The sequence below is a fragment of the Cololabis saira genome, chromosome 1 (genome assembly GCF_033807715.1).
Source record: "Cololabis saira isolate AMF1-May2022 chromosome 1, fColSai1.1, whole genome shotgun sequence".
In the NCBI taxonomy this organism is placed as follows: domain Eukaryota; kingdom Metazoa; phylum Chordata; class Actinopteri; order Beloniformes; family Belonidae; genus Cololabis; species Cololabis saira.
Genome location: NC_084587.1, coordinates 9,752,381 through 9,776,379, shown reverse-complemented (window position 1 = coordinate 9,776,379; position 23,999 = coordinate 9,752,381). Strand labels below are relative to the sequence as shown.

At 38.9% G+C, this 23,999-nt stretch overlaps 1 protein-coding gene across 1 annotated transcript; it reads left to right on the top strand.

The window, feature by feature from the left end:
• The first annotated feature begins 3,135 nt into the window (after nt 1–3,135).
• Nucleotides 3,136–23,506, top strand: smc2 (structural maintenance of chromosomes 2). The gene is made up of 25 exons (XM_061735568.1): nt 3,136–3,429; nt 6,941–7,090; nt 7,177–7,299; nt 7,442–7,480; nt 7,559–7,669; nt 7,761–7,805; nt 7,917–8,150; nt 9,081–9,230; nt 9,327–9,560; nt 10,300–10,459; nt 10,563–10,680; nt 11,354–11,492; nt 12,441–12,560; nt 12,649–12,853; nt 14,093–14,228; nt 15,236–15,360; nt 15,445–15,638; nt 16,731–16,874; nt 17,741–17,815; nt 17,958–18,077; nt 19,028–19,228; nt 19,304–19,420; nt 21,143–21,303; nt 21,391–21,538; nt 23,101–23,506. Exons 1-25 carry the CDS (start codon nt 3,262–3,264, stop codon nt 23,284–23,286), a joined length of 3,603 nt encoding a protein of 1,200 aa, XP_061591552.1. The 5' UTR covers nt 3,136–3,261; the 3' UTR covers nt 23,287–23,506.
• Nucleotides 23,507–23,999: the final 493 nt, after the last annotated feature.

Genomic DNA, 23,999 nt, shown 5'->3' with positions numbered 1-23,999 from the left:
ATCACAATTACAAATTCAGTCCTTGTGTTTTCTTTGGTTGAGCTCAAAATGATCTTTTTAAATGTAATACTTGTGTATGTCTGCATACTAGTAATGGGCGATATTTTACCGTTCACGATATACCGTCAAAACAATTCCCCACGGTAAGAATTTGTCATCTTGCGGTAAAAACGATAAATTCCCGTCCCGTTTTTGTGTAAAGCTGATTTATGGTTCTGCGTTAAATCGATGCACAACGTACGTGAAGGAAGGAAGGAAGGAAGGAAGGAAGGAAGGAAGGAAGGAAGGAAGGAAGGAAGGAAATGAGCCAGAAAGAAAGAGCCTGAAAGAAAGAAGAAAGAAAGAAAGAAAGAAAGAAAGAAAGAAAGAAAGAAAGAAAGAAAGAAAGAAACTGTATGAGCCTAAAAGAAAGAAAGAAAGAAAGAAAGAAAGATACTGTATGAGCCTAAAAGAAAGAAAGAAAGAAATTAGCCTAAAAGAAAGAAAGAAAGAAAGAAAGAAAGAAAGAAAGAAAGAAAGAAAGAAAGAAAGAAAGAAAGAAAGAAAGAAAGAAAGAAATTTGCCTAAAAAGAAAGAAAGAAAGAAAGAAAGAAGGAAAGATATGAGCCTAAAAGAAAGAAAGAAAGAAAGAAATTTGCCTAAAAAGAAAGAAAGAAAGAAGGAAAGATATGAGCCTAAAGAAAGAAAGAAAGAAAGAAAGAAAGAAAGAAAGAAAGAAAGAAAGAAAGAAAGAAAGAAAGAAAGAAAGAAAGAAAGAAAGAAAGAAAGAAAGAAAGAAAGAAAGAAAGAAAGAAAGAAAGAAAGAAAGAAAGAAAGATAAATTCCCGTTGATGAAGTCTTTGTATTGGTATTTTTCTTATCGTTATCGGGATAAATGCCAGAAATTATCGTGATAAATGTTTTTTGTCCATACCGCCAATCCCTACTGCATACTCTATGGGAGTTCATCCATCCATCCATTATCCCAGTGCAAAACTAAATAAACAACCTGACCAAAGTTTGTGTTTCATGCACAGATCGAGTCAGAGGTTGGTTACACCCTAAACAGACCGCCAGATCATCACAGAGAACACAAAAAGCCATGCTCACCTCTAGTCCATTTAGAGCCACCAGTCACCTTAAAAATCCTTGTTTTTGGACTGTTGAAGGAAGCTGGAGTACAGGAGAAGACATCTACTATGAAACCCTTCTTGCTGTGAGGAAACAGTGATAACTAACCTGCAGGTATCCATCTAAGTAGGTTAATTCCACCTATCCATTATATATTCCTGCTTTGTCCTATTCAGGATCACATGGGTCTGTCTTAGGGCAAAAGGTAAGGGTACACCCTAAACAGACTGCCAGTGCGTTGCAGGGCCACGTAGACATAACAACCACATACTCACTCCTACAACTTAGACTCACCAATTAACCTGAAATACATGTGCAATACATAGAACAGAACAGAACAGAAACCTTTATTGGCACTGCATGAACATTGTTTCCCTAAGGAATTGAGACCGTATCTTATTTCATTGATGTTGGACAATAATCTTTCAGCATCCATACACAGTATGTTGGTATGGAAGCACATTATGGAATGGTGAAGTTACGAGGAGTACAGGTGGACAAAATGCAGGAGTTTAAATACTTGGGGTCAAGTGTTCAAAACAATGTGTGGGAAAGAGGTGAGGAGGAGAGAGCAGACAGGGTGGAGTAGGTGAAAAAAAGCGTCAGGAGCAATGTGTGACAAAAGAGTGGCAACAAGAGTCAAAGGAAAGATTTTTAAAAGACATTGGTGGTGAAACCAGGAGAAACAAGCTACTGCACCGAAAAAAACTACAGATTTTTTTTCCCTTTTTCTTTTGCTTTACTGCCACACTCGCATGTTTCAAATCATAAAACATATTTTAATATACATACAAAAAAGATGACCTGAGTAAATACAAAATGCGTTTTTTAAATTTTGGCTGGTTTGTATGTTTTTTTTCTCTCTTAATAGAAAAAGGCCAAGAAGAACTGAAGAATTGAAGAACAGAGAGACTGTGGGACTGTGGGGGTCAGTCAGTCAGTCTGACCAACAACAAAACAGACAATGTGCAATAACTTTGTGCAATAATTCATAACACTTATTTATTTTCTATTCATATAATTCTATTTATGGCACTGCACTTTTTATTTTTATTTTTATCTTTATATGGGTGTTTGGTTTTTAGGGTGTTTGATTTGTAAATGACAGTGCTGTATGAGTGAGATGTAGATATCAGTTTCCCCGAGGGAACCTCCCAAAAGGATTAATAAAGTCATCTGAATCTGAATCAAATCATGATTTAAAACGGAATTTTGTATTGGCTCAGGGTGTTTTGGTGTGAAAAAAAAGGATTTACTCGACGATCTCAAACGTAATCACGACAAAAATAGAAAGAAAAAAAATAAACGCGTAAGGAGTTAAATACTTTTGAACAGAACTGTAATTTTGCGTTTGGACACTTGTAGTTCAGCTTTTCTACCAGCAGATGGCGCCACGAATGTTTTGAAAATAACAACTCAGGGGTCTTAAGATATGCCTGACGAAAAATAAATACACATTTCTCTCTTTACATGAATATTGGTTGACATAATATTTACGTTTCACACCATCTTATTCACTCGTCAATTCTATATTGATTACAAGACAAGTTTCCGTTGAGATCTATTGATTTTTCTTTTACTACCGGAGGCGAACGGATGAACTAGATAAAATCATGATTTAAAAATTGTTTTTTGTATTGGCTCAGGTTGTTTTGGTGTGAAAAAAACGTAATCACGAAAAAAAGAGAGAAAAAATAAAGACGCAAGGAGTTAAATACTTTTTGTTTTTGTACACTTGTAGTTTAATTTTTCTACCAGCAGATGGCGCCATATATTTTGATTATTTTGAAAATAACAACTCAGGGGTCTTAAGATATGCCTGACGAAAAATAAACGCACAATTCTCTTTAGACATCAAAATTAGTGGACGTTATATTTACGTTTCACATCATCTAATTCCCTCGTCAATTCTATATTGATTACAAGACAAGTTGCCGTTGAGACCTATTGATTTGTATTTTATTACCGCAGGCGGACGGAGGAACCGTCGGCCGTCAGGCCCCCTGGTTAGCTGTTTACCGCCAAAATTCAAGTCGGAGGTTCGAAAACACCCCGGCACATTTTCAACATTTCCAACATTTCCAGGTCCCGGTTTTGTCGCCAGGGATCAGCTTTTCCTGCGGGGAGCGAGGAGAGGAGACGCGGGCAAACATGCACATCAAGTCCGTGGTGATCGACGGCTTCAAGTCGTACGCGCAGCGGACGGAGATCAGCGGCTTCGACCCGCTCTTCAACGCCATCACCGGCCTGAACGGCAGCGGGAAGTCCAACATCCTGGACTCCATCTGTTTCCTACTGGGCATCTCCAACCTCAGCCATGTAAGACCTTTAGCTGCCGTGGTGCTGCTTTAAGTTAACTCTGACAGTAAACGGTAGAGATGTTGGATCTAGGGTTGCCACCTTTCAGAAATAGAAATAAGGGACGCCCTGATTTCAGCAGCCCAGGAGCCAAAAAAAAAGCCCCAAAACTTCTAAACTGAATAAAAATGTGTTTATTTTATATGAATAAACACAATGCTTTGATTTAAAGTTTAAAGTGCTTTAATAGCATTGAACTTGCATGAATGTACAGACAGACAACCATACTAGCAACTGAAATATCCTCCTATGATATGTATGTCCACATCAGCCCAGATGTAGAATATAGATACAGGTGAAGAATATGGTGTAAAAGTTGATTTATTTCAATAATTCAACTAGAATATGGTGTAAAAGTTAATTTATTTCACTAATTCAACTAGAATATGGTGTCAAAGTTAATTTATTTCAATAATTCAACTAGAATATGGTGTCAAAGTTAATTTATTTCAATAATTCAACTAGAATATGGTGTCAAAGTTAATTAATTTCAATAATTCAACTAGAATATGGTGTAAAGGTTAATTTATTTCAATAATTCAACTAGAATATGGTGTAAAAGTGAATTTATTTCAATAATTCAACTAGAATATGGTGTAAAAGTGAATTTATTTCAATAATTCAACTAGAATATGGTGTAAAAGTTAAGGAAAATACGGTACAAATCGTGTCCCGTATTAGTTCAATACGGGACGCAACATTTTTTTCTCAAATAAAGGACAATTCCGTATTTTACGGAACGGGTGGCAACCCTAGTTGGATCTGATATTGAGTAAAACTTTTTATTTATTCTTTATTACATTCATTGATAAAATAAAACAACAAACAATTTAATATAAACACAAACGTTCCTAAATTGTGAATGAAAGGGAGCAGAATTTATTTATTTATTTATTTATTTGCACAATGACAACAGTAAAGTTTTTTTATCATACAAGGATAAATAATGCTGATTATTTTTTATTTGATTATTTAATTATGCTGAGTTTCAGCTTATCCCTTCCAAGAGAAGGTACACTTTTCCCTGTAGGGCCAAAACAAACAGGTACCTCAGGTCATTTATCCCATCTGCGGTAAAGTTTTTAAACAGCCTATAGGGGGAACAATGTGATGTGATGACTGTTTTTATTATATTTATTTATTTATTGTATTGTGTGTTTGAAGTGGGATATATATGTATGTTGTCCTGTGGTTGCAAACCAAATTGCCCTTCGGGGACATTAAAGCTTTTTCATATTCATATAATTTGTGCAGGAGAGGAAAAGAAGCCCGACGGGTTTATAAATAATCCTCCCCCTCAATACAAAATCACCAAAACAAATCAATCAATAGAAAAAGAATAGAAAGGAAAAGAAAAGGTAAAAGAAACAAAGAAAGATACAATAAACACCCAAACAAAAATATCTATGAAATGGCAATTTCATTTTAGTACGAATAGCCTGTTAATTTTGTCTATATAAAAGATACCCCATTAAGTTGGTCCTAAACATTTTTAAGGATGACACTACCTTAAGAGATCTATCTAAACAGTTCCAGAGTTGAGGGCCATGGAATTTGATAAAGGATTGGTGACTGCAGGTACGACAAAGAGGTAAATGAAAGTTCTTCCCACCTCTAACTGAATAAGAATGAATATCTGATGATAACAGAAAAAAATTATGAAAAGTGCCTGGAATGTCTTGTTTGAAATGAATGAACTTAAACATAAACAGGCATGTTTGAAACTTATTAATAGAAAAAATTGATAATAATTTAAATTTGCTAAATAAGGGTGCAGAAGGTGCTTGATGAGAAGAAAATGAAATCATTCTCAAGAATCTTTTCTGAATTAGAAATAATTGGTTGAGGTACGAAGAATAAGAAGCGCCCCAAACAATGTTGCAATACGTCAAGTATGGATAAATTAGACTATAATATAATATCATGAGACAGGACTGATTAACTAAGAAAAGAATAAGTATCTTTTTTTTTTTTGTAATTCAAAGTTTTTATTATTTTTTCATTATTGCAACACACAAAACGAACATCAAACACCACAGACATCATGGAGGTCAAAAATAGCAAAAAAAAAAACAACAAATTATATTAATAGAAAAAAAAAAAAGTAAATTTGAAAAATCTAGAAATAAATTAACTAAAATTAAGACAGGCAGGTAAGTAAGTCAAATTAACACATCTGTCTACCAAAAGTATTCCATTTTTCTTTTACCATATCATTTTCACAGTTTAATCTTCCCAGCATCTTCTCACACGCCACTGTCTCCATCATCTGTGTTTTCCACATACTCAGTGTGGGGGCTTGTGGTTCCTTCCAACACCTCAGAATAGTCCGTGCACATGTTATTAGGCCAGTTTTTAAAGAATAAGTATCTTATATCTTATTTAATCTGCCCCTTTTTTCCCAAGAAATCAATTTACAAAGAACGAAAATTAAAGAACAACAAAGTAAATAAAAAACTAAAATAAAAAAGGTGATAGAGGTTCGATAGCGATACAAAAACACCTAATGTGACCAGTAAATCTAAACAATGATGTGTATTTTAGATAATTTAAGAATACAAGACATCAGAGTCACTTATTTAGCTATTTAATTTAAAGTAGGGATGCTAATCATCAATTAATTCATTAATTGGTTAATGACCTTACCAATCGATTAACTGATTTTAAATCTGAGAATCCCTCAATAAGGTCTAACAAAAATTATTTTTGCTGACAAGACATACAGAATACACAAGGCCTATTATATTCCTTAGGCAAATATTTATTGACACAAACATAATAACAATAGCAGTGACACACACAGTAAAATAAAAGTACTCTATAGCCTATATAACTGTGAAAAAGTTAAAAGAAAATGTGTTTTAAAAGACGTCACTGTTTTTGTACTTTTGTCAGAGCTACTTTTTTGCGGCTAGTAGGGATGCTAATTATTGACTCATTCGTTAACTGATTAATTGATGACCTTATCAATCGATTCGAGTAATTTATTATCCACATTTAATCTAAAATCGATTAATTGTTAACATCCCTAATTTAAATTCGGAAGTATACTGAGGTAGCAGCCTCATTCACACTATTGTTCGTGTTTGAAAAAGGTGTTTCCATGACTAAAAAAAGATCCTTAGTAAACTCATAAAACCATTAAAATAAAAGAATAATAAACAAAAAAAAGAACTACTATAAAAATGAAAAGTAGTTCCTACCAGCAGCGTGTTATTTAGACAAAATCTAAATAGTTTAGTTACTCTCCACCATATTCCTGTTAATGATATATATTACCGTAACCACAAATGACGTATAAAAAGTATTGATATTTTTATTTGAGAATCGATTTTAGACCTCACAGATCTGGTATTGAAAGTAAAGATATTTCAACATTGATCAGCACATCACTATTAAACAGTGACCAGGAGAAGGGAGGGGTATCTTTGTGCATTTCAGGTAAAACATTTCTTTCTCTTTCCCCTTAAAGGTGCGAGCCTCCAACCTCCAGGACTTGGTTTATAAGAACGGGCAGGGCGGCATCACCAAGGCCACCGTGTCCATCACCTTCGACAACGCCAACAAGAGCCAGAGTCCTCTGGGGTTTGAGACCCACGATGAGATCACAGTAACCAGACAGGTGAGGGAAGAAAACACAAGGCTGGGTTTAAATGCTTTGTATGTTGGCTGCGGAAGTGTTGAAGGTTTGTCGTCTCCATCTTTAAGGTGGTGATAGGTGGCAGGAACAAGTACCTCATCAATGGGGTTAATGCCAACAACACCAGGGTGCAGGACCTGTTCTGCTCGGTTGGGCTCAACGTCAACAACCCACATTTCCTCATCATGCAGGTCAGTCTCACATCTTCAGCTTGACTGTGGGTTTTTTTGGGGGGCATTTATATTCAAACACGTCACATTCATGAATTTAAAAATAAAATCTTTAAAATGAGTTTGTAAGATTGAACATCTTGTGATGTTTCCATGGCTTTAGGGAAGGATCACCAAGGTTCTGAACATGAAACCACCAGAGGTAAAACATGCACTTTGAAATTAATTAATGCGCTCTCCCCTTCTAATATTTAAAGCATTAACCCGTCTCTTCCTCCAGATCCTTGCAATGATCGAGGAGGCAGCTGGCACCAGAATGTATGAATGTAAAAAGATCAGCGCCCAGAAGACAATCGAGAAGAAGGAGGCCAAGCTCAAGGAGATTCAGACTGTATGTGATATCCGGATTCATTTTCACATCTGTATCTTTAGTAGTTCCTTAGTGAAGACATGCTAAGCATACTTTGTCTTACTTTATTTAGATTTTGGATGAGGAAATTACTCCAACTATGCAGAAACTGCAAGAGGTAATTTGACCCATTACACTTAGACCGACTCCTGAAGAGGTTTAAAACTTTTGAACACATTAAGATTTAAGTAATCGTGTCCTTTTCTTCTCAAATTTCTCTGGTGTGCAGGAAAGATCCTCATATTTGGAGTACCAGAAGCTGATGCGTGAGATCCAGCACTTGTCGCGGCTCTACGTGGCCTGGCTTTTTGTGTGTGCCGAGGAGACCAAGGTGAAGTCGGCGGGGAATCTGAAGGCCATGCAGGAAAACATCGCCAAGATGCAGGCCCGCATGGCAGAAAACGAGAGCAAAATCCAGGAGCTCTCGGCGCAGATTCAGGAGCTACAGAAGACCAGGGACAAGGTACTGGGAGAGATGACACGACTTTTTGGCGACAAGTTTGTTGATAAAACAGTCTTTTAAATTGTGGATATCTTAAATAATAATTTAAGTAAACTTAAATAAGAAAATAAAATGAAAACGAAAACGAAATGGGCTATCTAGAGCAGGGGTCGGCAACCCGCCGCTCTAGAGCCGCATGCGGCTCTTTAGCGCCGCCCTAGTGGCTCCTGGAGCTTTTTCAAAAATGTTTGACCTTTATTTATTTTTATTTTTTTTCCCCCTTTTTTTCTTCTTTTTTTCATTTTTTTTCTTTTTTTTCTTCTTTTTTCTTTTCCCGTTTTCATTCTTCTTTTTTTCATTTTTTTCTTCCTTTTTCCTTTCTTTTTTTAATCTCGACATTTTGACTTTTTTCTCGACATTTCGACTTTTTTCTCAACATTTCTACTTTTTTCTCAACATTTCTACTTTTTCTCGATTGTACCTCGACATTTCGACTTTTTTCTCGACATTTCGACTTTTTTCTCGAAGTGCATAATGAAAAAAAAAAAAATCTTCCCCCAGTTCTAACTAATATAGATACATGCAGCACGTGTTGCCTTCATTCTAAGGCTTATACAAGACTTCATTTTTTGCGGCTCCTGACATGTGTTTTTTGTGTTTTTGGTCCAATATGGCTCTTTCAACATTTTGGGTTGCTGACCCCTGATCTAGAGATTAATAATTATTTCTTAGATCAATAATGAGGAATTCCAGTAGTAGTCACAAGTTATTCTAGTAAACACTTGAGTCTGAATGTTGTCATATATCACCCCCACAGTTATATACCAATGTATTAGTAATTAGGCTGTTACTATTCTTAGGGATAGAAAAACAACTGGATATCTTTTATGAGATTACAATTCCCCTTGTGCCATATAACATTGTCTTTCAAATAAATCTGCTCGTTTCCAGGAAGTGAATGGAGTATTAAAGTCTCTGGAGGACGGTCTCGCTGAAGTGCAGCGCGTGGATGCAAAAGCTCAAAGTACGCTTGACTTGAAAAAACAGAATCTCAAAGATGAAACCAAGAAAAGAAAAGAGCTTGTAAAGAGTATGGAAGAGGTAATGATCTGTTCTAATATGAAGCCAAGAGCTTTGGATACAGAAATAAAATCAAACTGTTCCTCTGAAATGTTATTTTCTTTCCGTCGTCCTCAGGATAAGAAAATGCTTGTGGTAAAAGAAAAAGAGGTGTCCAAGTTGACCGAGCAGCTTCAGGCTCTGCAGGATGAAGGTCAGACGGACAACGCGGCTCTGGAGACAGCGGAGCAGCATTTCAAAGCCGTGTCTGCAGGTCTGTCCACCAACGAGGACGGAGAGGAGGCCACGCTGGCCGGCCAGATGATGACCTGCAAGAACGACATGAGCAAGGCCGATACCGAGGCCAAGCAGGTGAGCAGCACATCTGCACGCTTAAAGTTTCCTGGTTGGTAGTGATGCACCGAATGTTCGGTAACCGAAATTGTTCGGCGAAAATAGCAAAAAAAAAACACGTTCCGTGGAATAAGTGGGGAAAAAAACTAACAATTAATAACGGCATGTTTAGATGACGCCAAAGAAGTGGATAAAACAAAATAAATAAAAAGAAAATCAATCCCTTTCCCATATTAATACTTGTATGGGAAAGGGAGTGATTTTCTTTTTCTTTATTTAGTTTTATCCAATTTTTTGCAGTCAGTTTTAGGCCTAATGTAAGCTCAAAGATGGCCAAAAAAAATAGTTTGCCAATTTATTTATTTTAAGTTATTGTGCTCTGTTGGTATAATGTTTGCTGGAATATTTAAAAAATGCTGGGAAATGTTCAGTTGTTCATGTTCAATAAATATTTCTACCTTGTAATTTTGAAAAATATTTTTTTCTTTGAAAAGCATGCCTAAAGCACATTTATTTGATATATGCAATGGTGAAAAAATAGGCAAAATAAATGGAAGAACTGCGAAGAACCATGTTCAGTATGTTATTCGGTATTCGGCCAAGTGTTTATTATTATTTTCGGTTTCGGCCAAAAAATTTCATTTCGGTGCATCACTACTGGTTGGTTTTTCTTTCGAATGACAATCGATGCTCAGTAGCTTGATTAAGGAAGGAACATCCTCAAAAAACAGTATCTCTCTTGCTTATTATCATCCAGGCCCAGATGACGCTGAAGCACGCCCAGGCCGAGCTGAAGACCAAACAGGCAGAGGTGAAAAAGATGGACAGTGGCTACAAGAAAGACCAAGACAACCTGCAGGCTGTCAGGCAGAGCAGGCAGAAACTGGAGGCTGAGCTCGCCAAACTCAACTATGAAGGTACGGAACGGGGTTAATCCTGTCAGAGCTGTTTACACGAGCAAGATGCCGTTTCTGCCTGAACCTGTCTAATAAATGTGGGCTGATGTTCCCTCCGACGCAGATGGGAAGGAGGAAAGTCTTCTGGAAAAAAGGAGACAGCTGTCCAGAGAAGTCGCTCAACTCAAAGAGAAATATGAACGCCTCATGTCCCGGTTCCCCAACCTGCGCTTCGACTACAGGTAAGAACCTTGGTCGCGTTACGTCAACCATTTAGTGATGTATGTACTATTTCATATTTTCTGTATTGTTCCTGATTGATTTAAGCAAACGCATCTTTTTTTAAATGAGTACCGTAATTAGAAAGTTGTCGGCTTAAGGGCCAATTAGGACCTTATATTTTCTTTTTTTGATTAGAACAGTTCGATTCTTACCAGCTGGTTTTCAAGGGTTGAAGTTGGCTACTGGCATTTGTTTTTGTTCTATCTGTTAAAATCCCACATTCTTTTTCAGATAATTTGCTCCTAAGTTTCTGCTTACAGTCTTTTCTTCTGATTCTTCAAAAAAACACTATCAAATTTCTAAATGTCCCGTCCAAATTTATGTTTTCAAACTCTTCTATCTGAAACTTTTATTTGATCTACAGACTAAAAGTCAGGTTATATTGGCGCTATAAATGACATAAAAGGACCATCAAATGGCACATTTTATATAAGCGTTTTATTATGTTTAGAAAAGATTATCAGAGGAGAGACGAGTCTGCAGTTTTAATTTGGGTTCTGTTTTAATCACTTCCCTCATCAGCTGGTTTGGACGCTCCTTCTGCTTGCTAATGACAGCTCAGATGCAGATAAACAGATCAGAAAGCTAATGAGCCACATGTTTAATGTACGTTTGTCTCCATGTGTCTTCTAGGGATCCGGAGCGAGGATGGGACCGCAGCAAAGTGAAGGGGCTGCTCGCCAACCTCATCACCGTGAGTGACGTTTCCTATGCCACGGCGCTGGAGGTGGTCGCCGGTGGACGGCTCTACAACATCGTTGTGGACACAGAGGTGGGCGTGATGACGGCCAGTCCTGCTTTTACACCAGGGGCGTCAAACTCATTTTGCTTGGCGGGCCGGATTTGACCAATTTTTTTCTCGCACGCTCAAAATAACAAAAACGGTGCGAATATTTTTTTTTTCTAATTCGTTTTTTTTTACTATTGTTATCTAATCCAATATCAGTTTAGTTAATTTTAAAGGAAATGTGCACTTTGTTTACACTCTGAATATGTAAAACATATTTCTTCAGGGTCTTTTCTTGAAATTTCTCGTTTTTTTTTCAAATTATGTAAGATACTTTTAATATAATTTTACAAAGATAAACAGAAACAAGTGTGTTTTTTTTTTATATTTCGCTTTTTTATAGGAAATGTAATTAAAAGTAAAATCTTTCTTATTACATCCGAGTGTTTCTTTGTGATTTAGAGATTTTTCCAGTACAATTAAGTGTATTTATTTTTAAAAATTGGCGCGGATATTTACGCCAGTGTGCTGAAAAAGTCAGCACTTCTCTTTAACTGTTTTACTTTGTCACTATCCTTGTATTAAAAACTGAAATTCTCCGAATGAATATCTTCTATCATCTTTTTTTAGCAGTGATATTTCTCCTGCGAAAATATATAATAGTAGTCAGTTAATAAAAATAAACGGCCGTCTACAAAGAAATAAAATCGGTAAATGCATTCTAGAAAACTAAAAAAATGTCAAACTGCTCTCTTTGTGGAATAACGATGGATTTGTAGAAGAAATATATCATTGGATATGCTGCGATTCATGGCAATTATTTATGCCTTCCTTTTTAGTAAATTAACACTTCGGTTTTTTGCGTTGGAAACTTCTCGCGGGATGCATGAAAATCTCTCGGACCGCACATTTGACACCCCTGTTTTACACTTTCATAGGCAGACCGTGTGAGATGAGGGATTTATTTATTTATTTTGGGTGGGTTCTTCGTAGGTGACCGGTAAAAAGCTGCTGGAGAAGGGAGAACTGCAGCGACGCTACACCATCATTCCCCTCAACAAGATCTCCGCCAAGACCCTGAACGACAGAGTTCTGAACGCTGCGAAGAGCCTGGTGAGAGAAACGTCTGCTCTGCTGATCCGGTCACGTCTCTGATACCGTCCGTCTGCTGACGACCCCCTCGTTTCTCTCTCCCGCTCAGGTGGGGGCGGATAATGTCCACACGTCTCTGTCCCTGGTGGGCTACGAGGCAGACCTGCGTAAAGCCATGGAGTACGTGTTTGGCTCCACGCTGGTCTGCGACACCCTGGACAACGCCAAGAGAGTGGCCTTTGACAAGCAGGTGACGACGAAAACGGTCACTCTGGGAGGAGACGTCTTCGACCCTCAGGGGACCCTGAGTGGAGGTGAGAGGAACCAGTAAACTTCACGTCACTTATTTATTTACTGTAAATGTTTGTTTTCAGAAAGAGAAGAAGAAAATAGAAAATAATCTGGCCTAGAATCCCACTTTTATTGTTTTACATTGGTTGTAAACATTACAGTAATCCCTCGTTTTTTTTGCGGGGGTTACGTTCCAAAAAGAACCCGTGATAGGGGAATGAAGTAGTAACATTTATTTATTTTTTTACAATTATTATACAAGGCTTCAAATTGCGGAGATCAGCCCCACCGCGACCCGAGTAATTGGATTTGAACGAGAGAAAAATGAAAAATGATTATGAAAAAAAAAAATACAATAAGTACAGTAGGACAAATTGTGACTGGCGCGTATTTCACTGCTCTTCTGATGCCGCTGCATCCTGACTCGCTCTGTAGCGTCTTTTTCTTCTAAAGCCGCAGTGCAGGTGTGTTTTTTTGAGAGAAGAACATGGTTATGGGTCGTTGTTAATGTTTTTTCTTCTGGGCAAAAAGATTCTTAGAAACCGACATGCCACCATGGATTATATCTGAGACTGTAATGAACGATTCATCAAAGGCTCCCGTTCTTGAGCTGCTCTCTGAAACTCATTGGCCGTCTGTGTTCGTACGTCAGAAGTCCTGGGGCGCCGTAACGACTCGTATAAGCACGCAGAGCTCTATTCCTTTACTTCTGGCCATCTTTTCCCTTCGACTGTTCCCTTCAGGGGTCGCCACAGCGAATCATCCACCTTAATCTAACCCCATCCTCTGCCTCCTCTTCTCTCACTCCAACTAACATAATTTCACGTCGGGTATTTTTTAATTTTCTAGACATCCTAAACAGTCTAGGAGTTCTGGTTATGAGAAATAGTCTCTCAAATCCTGCTGGTGATGGCAGGTTGATCATGAAGACGTTTAAATTTTAACCTTAATTTATGTTTATAGTCTTCTGAGAAGCAAAGATTCTTCATCACACCAGTTAAATAAATAATTTATTTTTGACTAAAGAAATCATTTTCATTGTCTTGTTAGTCTGCGCATTACTTAATTAATCTCAGGCTAATTTAAAAAACCTAATAGCTAAATAAAATGGTTTAAATTATTACACAATTCATAATCCAGTTAGTCGACTAATTGTTTTAATTATCAATAGATTGATAGACTATGAAAACAGCTCTACTGTACAGAGTGGTGAGCTTTACTTACCTGCCTGTCCTTAAGCATCCTGCGTGTTCTCTGTCCAGGCGCTCGCTCCCAGTCAGTTTCCATTCTGGCAAGTCTGCAGGAGGTGAAGGATCTCCAGAACAACCTGAACGACAAGGACGCCCAACTCAGGGACACTGAACAACAGCTGACCAGCCTGAAGGGAACCGCAGAGAAGTAAGCAGATGCAAAATGCTAAAAATATAAAAAATACCGGCCCTGATTCAAATTCCTCAACTGTGGATTACATTTAAAGTATTTATCAAACTATCAAACAAAAATGGGAAGCAGACCTGGAATGTTCATATGAGGACAAGGATTGGTACACTCTTTTAGAAAAAACACACACTATGCTAATATCCACCAAACACAGACAAATTCAATACTTTACATCAAATCTACTACCTATAGATTAAATAAATGTAATAGTGCGGTCTCTGCCATGTGCCAAAGATGTAAAATAAATACTGGAAATGTACTCCATATGCTCTGGAACTGTCCTATTATAGATGCTTTCTGGAAATACGTGATCAAAATAATCTCTGACATTTTAAAATCCTATATTCTTGATCCTAAAGTCTGGATACTGGGAGATATCAGTTTGCTAAATATGACTTATCATAAAAAGTACTTAATTCTGCTTGCAGGCACCGCGGCAAAACATTCAAAAAAACTGGAAATCAGAAAACCCCCCAGCACCCAAACAGTGGATCATGAAACTTGGATCATATAGTACTCCAGAAAAAATATTGTATTCCGTTAGAAAAAAAAACTAGAGACTTTGACCTTATTTGGGGACCTTTTTGGGATTTTTTTGCCTTTATTGGACTAATGATTTGAATCATCTACTATATTAATGAATGTGTTTACGCAGGACTTGATTATTTAATTTATTATTCATTTGTTCCAGGGGGAGGGAGGGAAGGGGAGAGGGGTGTGTTGTTGTATTTATTTATTTATTTATTTTTTCTCTTATTATTATTATTATTTATTTATTTTTGTTTAATTAATGTTATGAAAAGTTTAAAAAAAAGGGGGGGTATTGATAATTATATTGTTATTGTAAATCTTATTTTTTTTCTTTTTTTATTGCCCTCAATAAAGATATCTATACAAAAAAAGTATTTATCAATCCCATTTTCATCCATAAAAACCATTGTTGACGAGCCTTTTCCTCGCGGCAGATACCGCCAGCTGAAGCAGCAGCACGAGCTGAAGGTGGAGGAGGAGCAGATCGTGCAGGCGAAGGTGCAGCAGAGCTCCTTCCACCAGCAGCAGGAGGAGCTGGAGCGGCTGCGCAAGGCCATCGGTCCGAACACGGTTCATTAAGATAATTCAGCCGGGCTGGTTGTTCCGGCCGTGGAAAACCTTCATATGTCGTCTCATCCAACAGAGGAAAGCGAGGAGACCTTGCGTTCCACCAAGGAGGTGCAGAAGAAGGCGGAAGAGAAATACAAAGTCCTGGAGAACAAGATGAAGAACGCCGAGGCGGAGAGGGAGAAGGAGCTGAAAGCTGCCCGGGAGAAACTCAAAGCAGCCAAGGCCAAAGCCGACACCTTCAACACCAAGTTGAAGCAAAGACAGCAGGTGAGCTGAGCCCCCACTTGGACACCTTCTCTCAGGTTTATCTGGAACTCTCCCTCCCCAGGTTAAGATGTCTGTTATGTAGGGGTGTAACGATACACTAATCTCACGATACGGTACGATACACGATATTGAGGTCACGATAACGATACGATATTATAGCAATATTTTTTTAACAACCTTGAATGAGGAACATATGACTGGAAAAAATTGTCTTTTATTTGAAAGACAAAAAAATACAAAACAATACTGTACGTTTGCCCTATTGTTACAGTTTGTAATGCTTTATAACTGTTTAAGTTTTAAAGAGAAAGCCAGGCCAACCATTTTCCACAAACTGAACTAAAAGTAAATGTCAGGTTTGCATTATGCATCTTCAGTTTCATACAAGTACAAATATTTTCTCTCATGTATGATTTGACTTTTTTCTTTCTAATTTAACAACTAAAATTAAATAAATAAATAAATACATACAATTTTACATCATAAAAAAGATTGATTCATGCTCACCTTATAAGTGTAAGAGGAGATTTATTTTTGTTAAGGTTATTTTGGTAATTCAGGGTTCATTATTTTATAAATATATTCTTTATATTCTGTAAATCAGGGACTATAATGACACTAGTCAGTTTATCTGTAGTGATTAGTCTGTTTTAGATTGGGCGGAGTGATACGCCACAGTACGGCACTAGGTGCTGTGTTGATGTTCTAAAATCCTACACTGTTGAGGGACATTAAAGTAACTCGAACTCAGCAGAAGTTGTCCCGTGTTTATCCTACTCACGACCCGAAAAAGGTTTAATTTAATAAGGTAAGGCTTAACTCTACACCAGCCTTACTGTACATAAGTAAAAGTTCAGAGCTCAAAACGGTACTAGTTTCTTCTGAGCGGAGGAAGATTTTGGTCCGCGGGTCGAGGCGCGGTCAGATGCGCGTTACTAGTAAACACAATAGATCAATATTAATAACCCAATATCGCGATACACTTTGTCACCTCCACGACACGTATTGTGACGTTTTTGTATCGCGAAATTTCGTGGCACGATATATTGTTACACCCCTACTGTTATGTGACGTATGTTTGCTGATGTGCAGGAGTCTGAAGCCGTGACCCTGGAGCTGGAGGAGCTGCAGAGGGAGCAGGCCGGCTACGAGCAGCAGATCCAGGCGGTGGACGAGGCCATGAAGGCCATCACGGAGCAGATAGACAGCATGGCCTGCACCGTGTCCCAGAACAAGGTACGAGGGTCGACATGTGACAAGGTGTTTGTCTGGGATTGCTTTAGAGCAGGGGTCTTTAACCCTGGTCCTCGGGACCACTTGTCCTGCATGTTTAATGGCGCTTTTCCACTAGTAACTACTCAGCCCGACTCGCCTCGGGACGGCTTGTCACACCTCGTCCCGGCTCCACCTCGTTTGTTTTTCCACATCCAGGGGAGAAGTGCTCGGGTTGGGGTGAAGCTGCTGTTACGTACTCGATTGCGTAACCCCTTTGTTTGTGCCTGCGCTGATCAGAAATCAGCTGGAGCCGCGAGCGGCTGAGAGTAAAACAGAGCTCCTGGTGGATCTGATCGTTCCTTATCGCCTGTCTAGATCCCTTTTTAATTCTCTCGTCAGCCACCAGGTTTATGAACATCTGCACCTCAGAGTTGGATCACCAAACAGACGTTTGCGCTGTATAATAAAATCGCTGCGAGCCGCCAGTCGTTCTCGCGCTGACTCCCGCTTCCTGATTCAAACATCTCACGGCCCCACCCCCCGACCAATCAGTGGTGAGGAGGGTGATGACGTCAGAAATAGTCCTGGCTCAGCCCGGTTAGAACCTCGGCAGAATGGTTACAGAAAAAGTATCTACTTGGCCCTTAGTGGAAAAGTGCAAGACGGGGGCGTGGTGGGTAGAAGCGAGCTGAGTAGATACTTGTGGAAAAGGGCCATAAGATGTTGTCTTCTACCAGGGACTGATGCATGAACTTTATGGTAACATGCTGCCCCCATGTGGTCAGGAGCAGTACTGTATTTTTGAAAGCGCTTTAGCCATCAGGCTGAATGCTGCTCTTCATCTTCCATCTGTCCTCATTCTTCTTTCTTTGTCTTTTTTGTCGCAGGAGTCGGTGCGGAAAGCCCAGGAGGAGCTGACCAAACAGAAGGAGATCATCATGACACAAGACAAAGAGCTCAAGGTGAGAAAAACAGCCCCGTTGATCCGGTTTCGCTATAGACTTTAGAGAAAAACCAAAAAAATACGAAACTGATGTTAATTTGGATGTATTTCTACCATCTATAATGCTTGTTATTGATAACTGTCCTTTTTAAATGCTCCAGGGGAAGAACACGGAGGCAAATCAGATAAGAGAGCAAAACAACGAGGTCCAGCTGAAGATCAAGGAGCTTGAACACAACATTAATAAGCATCATAAAGACAGCCAGGAGGCGGCTGACAAGGTAAACAAACTTTGATGAACATAATTGGACAAATACACTTAAACATGATTGCATAAGATCAGGGGCCAGATTCACCAATATGTTCTTAAGGACGATCTTAAGAAATGTCTTAAGATCTAAAATGAAGACGTTCATAAGAAAGTTCTTAAGTGAAATTCCTCAATATTTTCTTAAGAACCGTCTTAAGAACTGTAATTTCTTACGAATTTCTTATTTTTCCTACTTAAGAACTTCTTAAAATATGTCATTGCATTGCACGCGCCAACAAACAACATTTATACAGGTAGTTTGGGTTTTAACCGTCAGTAACTCACTAAACATGGAGAAGGAGAAAAAGAGATGCAGGAACTTTTCAAGGTTATGGTGGATGAGATTAATGTACGAAAAAAAAAACTATTGGGGAAAATTAATAATAATTAACTACCACGCTAACTAACATGCTAACTAACAGTTAACAGGCTCTTTGTGTAATTAATTACAAAGTATATCCTCAAACTATGACCTACTAGTCTAAACTTGTCTCAAATGTGTTGAAAAAGGTGGTATTAGAGGCTTATTATTATTATTATTATTATTACCTTTTCACAGAAGAAATTTTAAGACAGGTCAAGGTTGTCTTAAAGATAAGAAAAAAGTCAAGAACAAATTTGAGAACTTTTATTTCAAGAATACCATTTATTTTATAAGTTTTTTCTTAAGAAGAAAGTTGAGAAAATATTTTTTTTGGAGAATATGACTTCTTCTCTTTTTTCTTCTTAAGACTGGACTTAAGAAAAAAATGACACTTAAGAAGATTTTTTTTCTTAAGAATGTTTTGTGAATCCAACCCTTGGTCCTGAAATAATCTTTACACCCTTTTTAAATGGCAAAAGAAAACTTTGATGCATTTAATTTGTTGGTTTTGGTTTAATTACACCGTCTTGTGATCTACCTTCCCCCCCATCTCCTAGGTGACGCGGATGCTGGACGAACACGACTGGATCCAGTCGGAGCGCCAGTTCTTCGGCCAGCCCAACACCTCGTACGACTTCAAGGTGAACAACCCCCGGGAGGCGGGGCAGCGGCTGAAGAAGCTGGAGGAAACCACCACCAAGCTGGAGAGGAACGTCAACAAGAGGGCCATGAACATGCTGAACGAGGCCGAGGAGAGGGTGAGTCAGAGCTGGTGCTGGTTTAACTCCGTCAGATCCTCCAACAACCTCCCATAACCGTCCTCTCTCCCGCAGTACAACGACCTCATGAAGAAGAAGAGGATCGTGGAGAACGACAAGGCAAAGATCCTGCAGACCATCGAGGAGCTGGACCAGAAGAAGAACGAGGCTCTGAACGTGGCCTGGCAGAAGGTCCGCTGCACCGCTGAACCGCTGCACCACAGCTGCACCACAGCTGCACCACAGCTGCACCACAGCACACTGACCACGTGTTACCGTGACGACGGCCGCCGGTCCTGAACCCTTGTACTGTCTTTGGGTCAAAATTACCTAATTCTCCTGTTCCTTCTTTCCTCCTGCTCTCTCCTTCCTTCTCCCTTCCTCTTTTCTTCCTTCCTGTTTTTTCTCCCCTCGTACATTCTTTCCTTCTTTTCTCCCTTCTTTCCTTCCTTCCTTCCTACTTTTCTCCATTCCTTCCTCCCTTCCTTCCTTCCTTCTTTTCTCCTTTCCTTCCTTCCTTCTTTTCTCCCTTCCTTCCTTCCTTCTTTCCTCCCTTCCTTCTTTTTTTCCTTCCTTCTTTTCTCCCTTCTTTCTTTTTCTCCCTTCCTTCCTTCTTTTCTCCCTTACTTCGTTCTTTCCTCCCTCCCTTCCTTTTTTTTCTTCCTTCCTTCTTCCCTTCCTATTTCCTTGACCCTAAGACAGCACAAGGGTTAAAGAGTCTTAGCTTAGCTAAAACAAGGCCTTTAAATGTCTTAATTTGTCTTAAATTTCAATCCAAGGGGCATCATTAGAACGTTTTCTTACACTTTGAAAAGGGAAAAGTTTTTTAAATAGTTTTGAGGAGAAATACATTTGTTTTCCAGTTGTTAGATGCTTCAGTCAGTGTTGCCAGGTTGGGCGAGTTTCCACCCTATCGGGCTTCATTTGACTTTGGGCTGAAAAATACAGGACCGGACAGGTTGATCAAATTTGGGCTGCTTCTCCTGGTTTTTACTAAATATTTAGGATAAATTATTGTCCAGATTTGACCAAACTACTAGTATAGTTTAATTAAACTCTCCTCTGGAAGCGTCTTCAGGACAGGTTAGGCGGATATACCTCCGGTTTCTATTAAATGTTTATTCCCACACACACACAATAACATTCACACGCTACCGTTATTAGTTAGTTTGTAAACCTGCAAAACAAACACAAAACAACTCTGAACTAACCACCAAAATTATACAATTGTTCATGTGACATTTTCTTGACTCAAAACACTAGCGACGCTAGTTCAAAAGTACCGGTCCTGACAATTAGGTAAAATGAAACGAAACTTAAATGTTTTTAAACCCCTTAAGCCTCTGCGCTCTGGTGGACTGTGCATGCTCCACATACAGACGATCAAAGATGATCACAATAAACGAGAGAACAATCGTCTCATCTCTCACTTAATATAAAACAATAATTTCACTGGAAAGTTCTACAATTATTAACAAAAGAGTTTCCATTACGGCAGAGAAAAGTAGAAACGTACACAATAAATTCACTGATATTATATTTGCTTTAATCTACTCAATTTAATTGTAGTCTTTGTTTGGGGTCTTTTTTTTGGCTTCATTTGCTTATGACTTGAAATTTATTCTGCATTTAATCATTTTCGGTTTTAATATAGAGAATGTCTGATTTGGGCAGTTTTTTCATTATTTCGGTGTTTTACGTCACGTTTGGGCTGGAACCTGTCAGATCTGGCAACCTTGACCTCAGCGCTGGATTTCTTAGTCTTTTTGGTCTTAAATTTAGTTTGAAAATGGTATTAAAAAGTCTTAAATTTAATTTAGTCAAACTTGTAGACACCCTGAAGCTGCGGTTCGTCACTACTGATGGACTCTTGCATTCAGACCGTCTCTGAAAACGTCCTCCGTCTCTCTGCAGGTCAACAAGGACTTCGGCTCCATCTTCTCCACTCTGTTGCCGGGAGCAAACGCTAAACTGGCTCCTCCTCAGGGCCGCGGCGTCCTGGACGGCCTGGAGTTCAAGGTGGCCTTGGGCGACACGTGGAAGGAGAACCTTACGGAGCTCAGCGGAGGGCAAAGGTCAGCAGAGTCTCACCCCGGCACTTCCACGCTGGTCTTAACCCTGGAAACTGTAATCTGGAGCTCTGCTTGTGTCTGTGTCTGCAGGTCTCTGGTGGCCTTGTCCCTCATCCTGGCCATGCTGCTTTTCAAACCCGCTCCCATCTACATCTTGGACGAGGTGGACGCTGCTCTGGATCTGTCGCACACGCAGAACATCGGCCAGATGCTGCGCACGCATTTCAGACACTCGCAGGTCAGTTAGGAGTTGTGAAAAGCTCCTCTTCCTCACGGATGATCCCATATTACCGGGGATTCACACTGAAAGCGTCATGGGCATCATAGGCCTCCAGCTGCCATTCTTGTCTATGAAAGCTCCACTACTAGAGGCATTTGACGTTGAAAATCTCAACTTTATGCAAATGAGCAGCGTCCAATCACAGACCGGGATTCCCAAAGTAAGAAGCCTCAATGCACATGAGAATAGCTGTGCACTAACAAACTTATGTTATCAGGAATTAATCTATTTCATCTAGCAAACTGACATTTTTGCTGAGCTAACTGCGGTTTTTACAGTTTATGGTCTGAATAACTTTATTTTACTACACCAATCCAATGCAAAATCATTTAAAAAAATGTCTTATTAATCACAAAACAGGGAGAGAGGGAGGGAGGGAGGAAGGAAGGAAAGAAGGAAGGAAGGGAGAAAAGAGGAAGGGAAGAAGGAAGGAAGGAAAGGAAGGGGAGAAGGAAGGAGAGAGGAGGAAAGAAAGAAAGAAAGAAAGATAAATTCCCGTTGATGACGTTTTTGTGTAACAAACATGGCGGATCTGAGAGCGAGATAGATTTATAGTTGAAAAGGTGGAGTTGAATTGGTATTTTTTTATCGTCATTTTTATCATTATCGGGATAAATGCCAGAAATTATCGTGATACATTTATTAGTCCATACCGCCCATCCATGGTGTTGATCCGGGGACTCTGTTAAGGAGAGCCTCAAACTCACTCTTCTCTATATGTAAATAACACTAAGCATCGTCAATAACAGAGCTCCGATATCAGACCATGAAACTCCCAGTGGAGTTGTCGGGTTCGCAGCACTTTGTTGGCCCAGATGGACCGACGGCGCCGGGCCCTGCGCTTCCTCAGCTAATGCACTGCTGAAATATAGTGAAAGGGTTCCCAAAGTGAACCATGGTGAAAGAGGAAAGCCAAGATGTGCACGCTATACTGTCTCAGAAAATTGTGATAAAGTCCTTTATTTTCTGTAATGCAAAAAATGTCATACATTCTGGATTCATTACAAATCAACTGAAATATTGCAAGCCTTTTATTATTTTAATATTGCTGATCATGGCTTACAGCTTAAGAAAACTCAAATATCCTATCTCAAAAAATTAGAATATTCTGGAAATCTTCAATGACATTGTTTTTTCAATTGCATTACAGAAAATAAAGAACTTTAACACAATATTCTAATTTTCTGAGAGTCCTGTATATAGATAGATGGATGCACCTTTTTGCTTTTCTGCAAGCGGCGCGATGAAAGCGTCCTGAGCGACCACGAGGCGATTTTTGACGCTTTCGGTGTGAATCAACATTTAGGATTATTTCAGGGGACAAAAGACAATTGAAGGATGAAAGTTACAATCTCTGGCTTTAAAAACTCTTGAAATTGTGAGGGGAAAAAAACAAAAGCACAGCAGCTTCTAGTTTGAGGTGAAGGAAGTGAGTCATGTCAGCTAACATAGATAAAATATATTGCAATGTTTTGCTTTTTTAATTTGAGTTGATACCAGTTCTTCTTGACTGTCTTCAGTTCGTGGTGGTTTCCCTCAAAGACGGCATGTTCACCAACGCCAACGTCCTCTTCAAGACCAAGTTTGTGGACGGCATGTCCACGGTGTCGCGCACGGCGCTGAGCCAGAGCGACGCCAACCCTCCCCGCAAGGTGCAGGACAAGTCCAGACCGAGGGACAAGAGGACGGCGCAGCTGGCCAGCTAACCGGGAACCAGCTAACCGGGAACCAGAACCAGCTAACCGGGAACCGGCTAACCGGGAACCAGCTCTGGTTGATTCCGCTTTTAAACCTTCACTAATGAAATGCTGCATCTGCATCTTTTATTCTCTCCTGTTTCTTCACTTGTCTGGTTATTTGTGTATTTTTTCCTTTTTTATATGCAGTTTACTTATATTTTTTGTAAATAAAGATGTCATATAGTTACTACTTATCTAGTTTTCTCTCTCACAAAGTGGAGGAATTGGATTTAAAGGGGTGTGGCATTTGCCTCTGACGTCACCGTGTAGCACAGGGGTGTCAAACTCATTTTGCTTGGCGGGCCGGATTTGACCAATTTTTTTCTCGCGGGCCGCATGCTCAAAATAACAAAAACGGTACAAAATATCTTTTTCTAATTCTTTTTTTTTTTTTACCTATTGTTATCTAATCCAATATCAGTTTAGTTAATTTTAAAGGGAATTTAATTAAATTTAATTAAAAGCATAATCTTTCTTATTACATCCGAGTGTTTTTGTGATTTAGAGATTTTTCCAGTACAATTAATTGTATTTATTTTTAAAAATTGGCGCGGATATTTACGACAGTGTGCCGAAAAAGTCAGCATTTCTCTTTTAACTGTTTTACTTTGTCACTATCCTCGTATTCAAAACTGAAATTCTCAGAATAAATATCATCTATCACCAGTGATATTTTTCCT

Excerpts from the sequence above, each read along its gene's own strand:
- smc2 (XM_061735568.1), top strand. The coding sequence starts at position 3,262 with ATGCACATCAAGTCCGTGGTGATCGACGGCTTCAAGTCGTACGCGCAG. Across the intron at positions 7,300-7,441 it reads CACATTTCCTCATCATGCAG|GGAAGGATCACCAAGGTTCT; the intron begins GTCAGTCTCACA and ends CCATGGCTTTAG. Across the intron at positions 11,493-12,440 it reads ACATCGTTGTGGACACAGAG|GTGACCGGTAAAAAGCTGCT; the intron begins GTGGGCGTGATG and ends GGTTCTTCGTAG.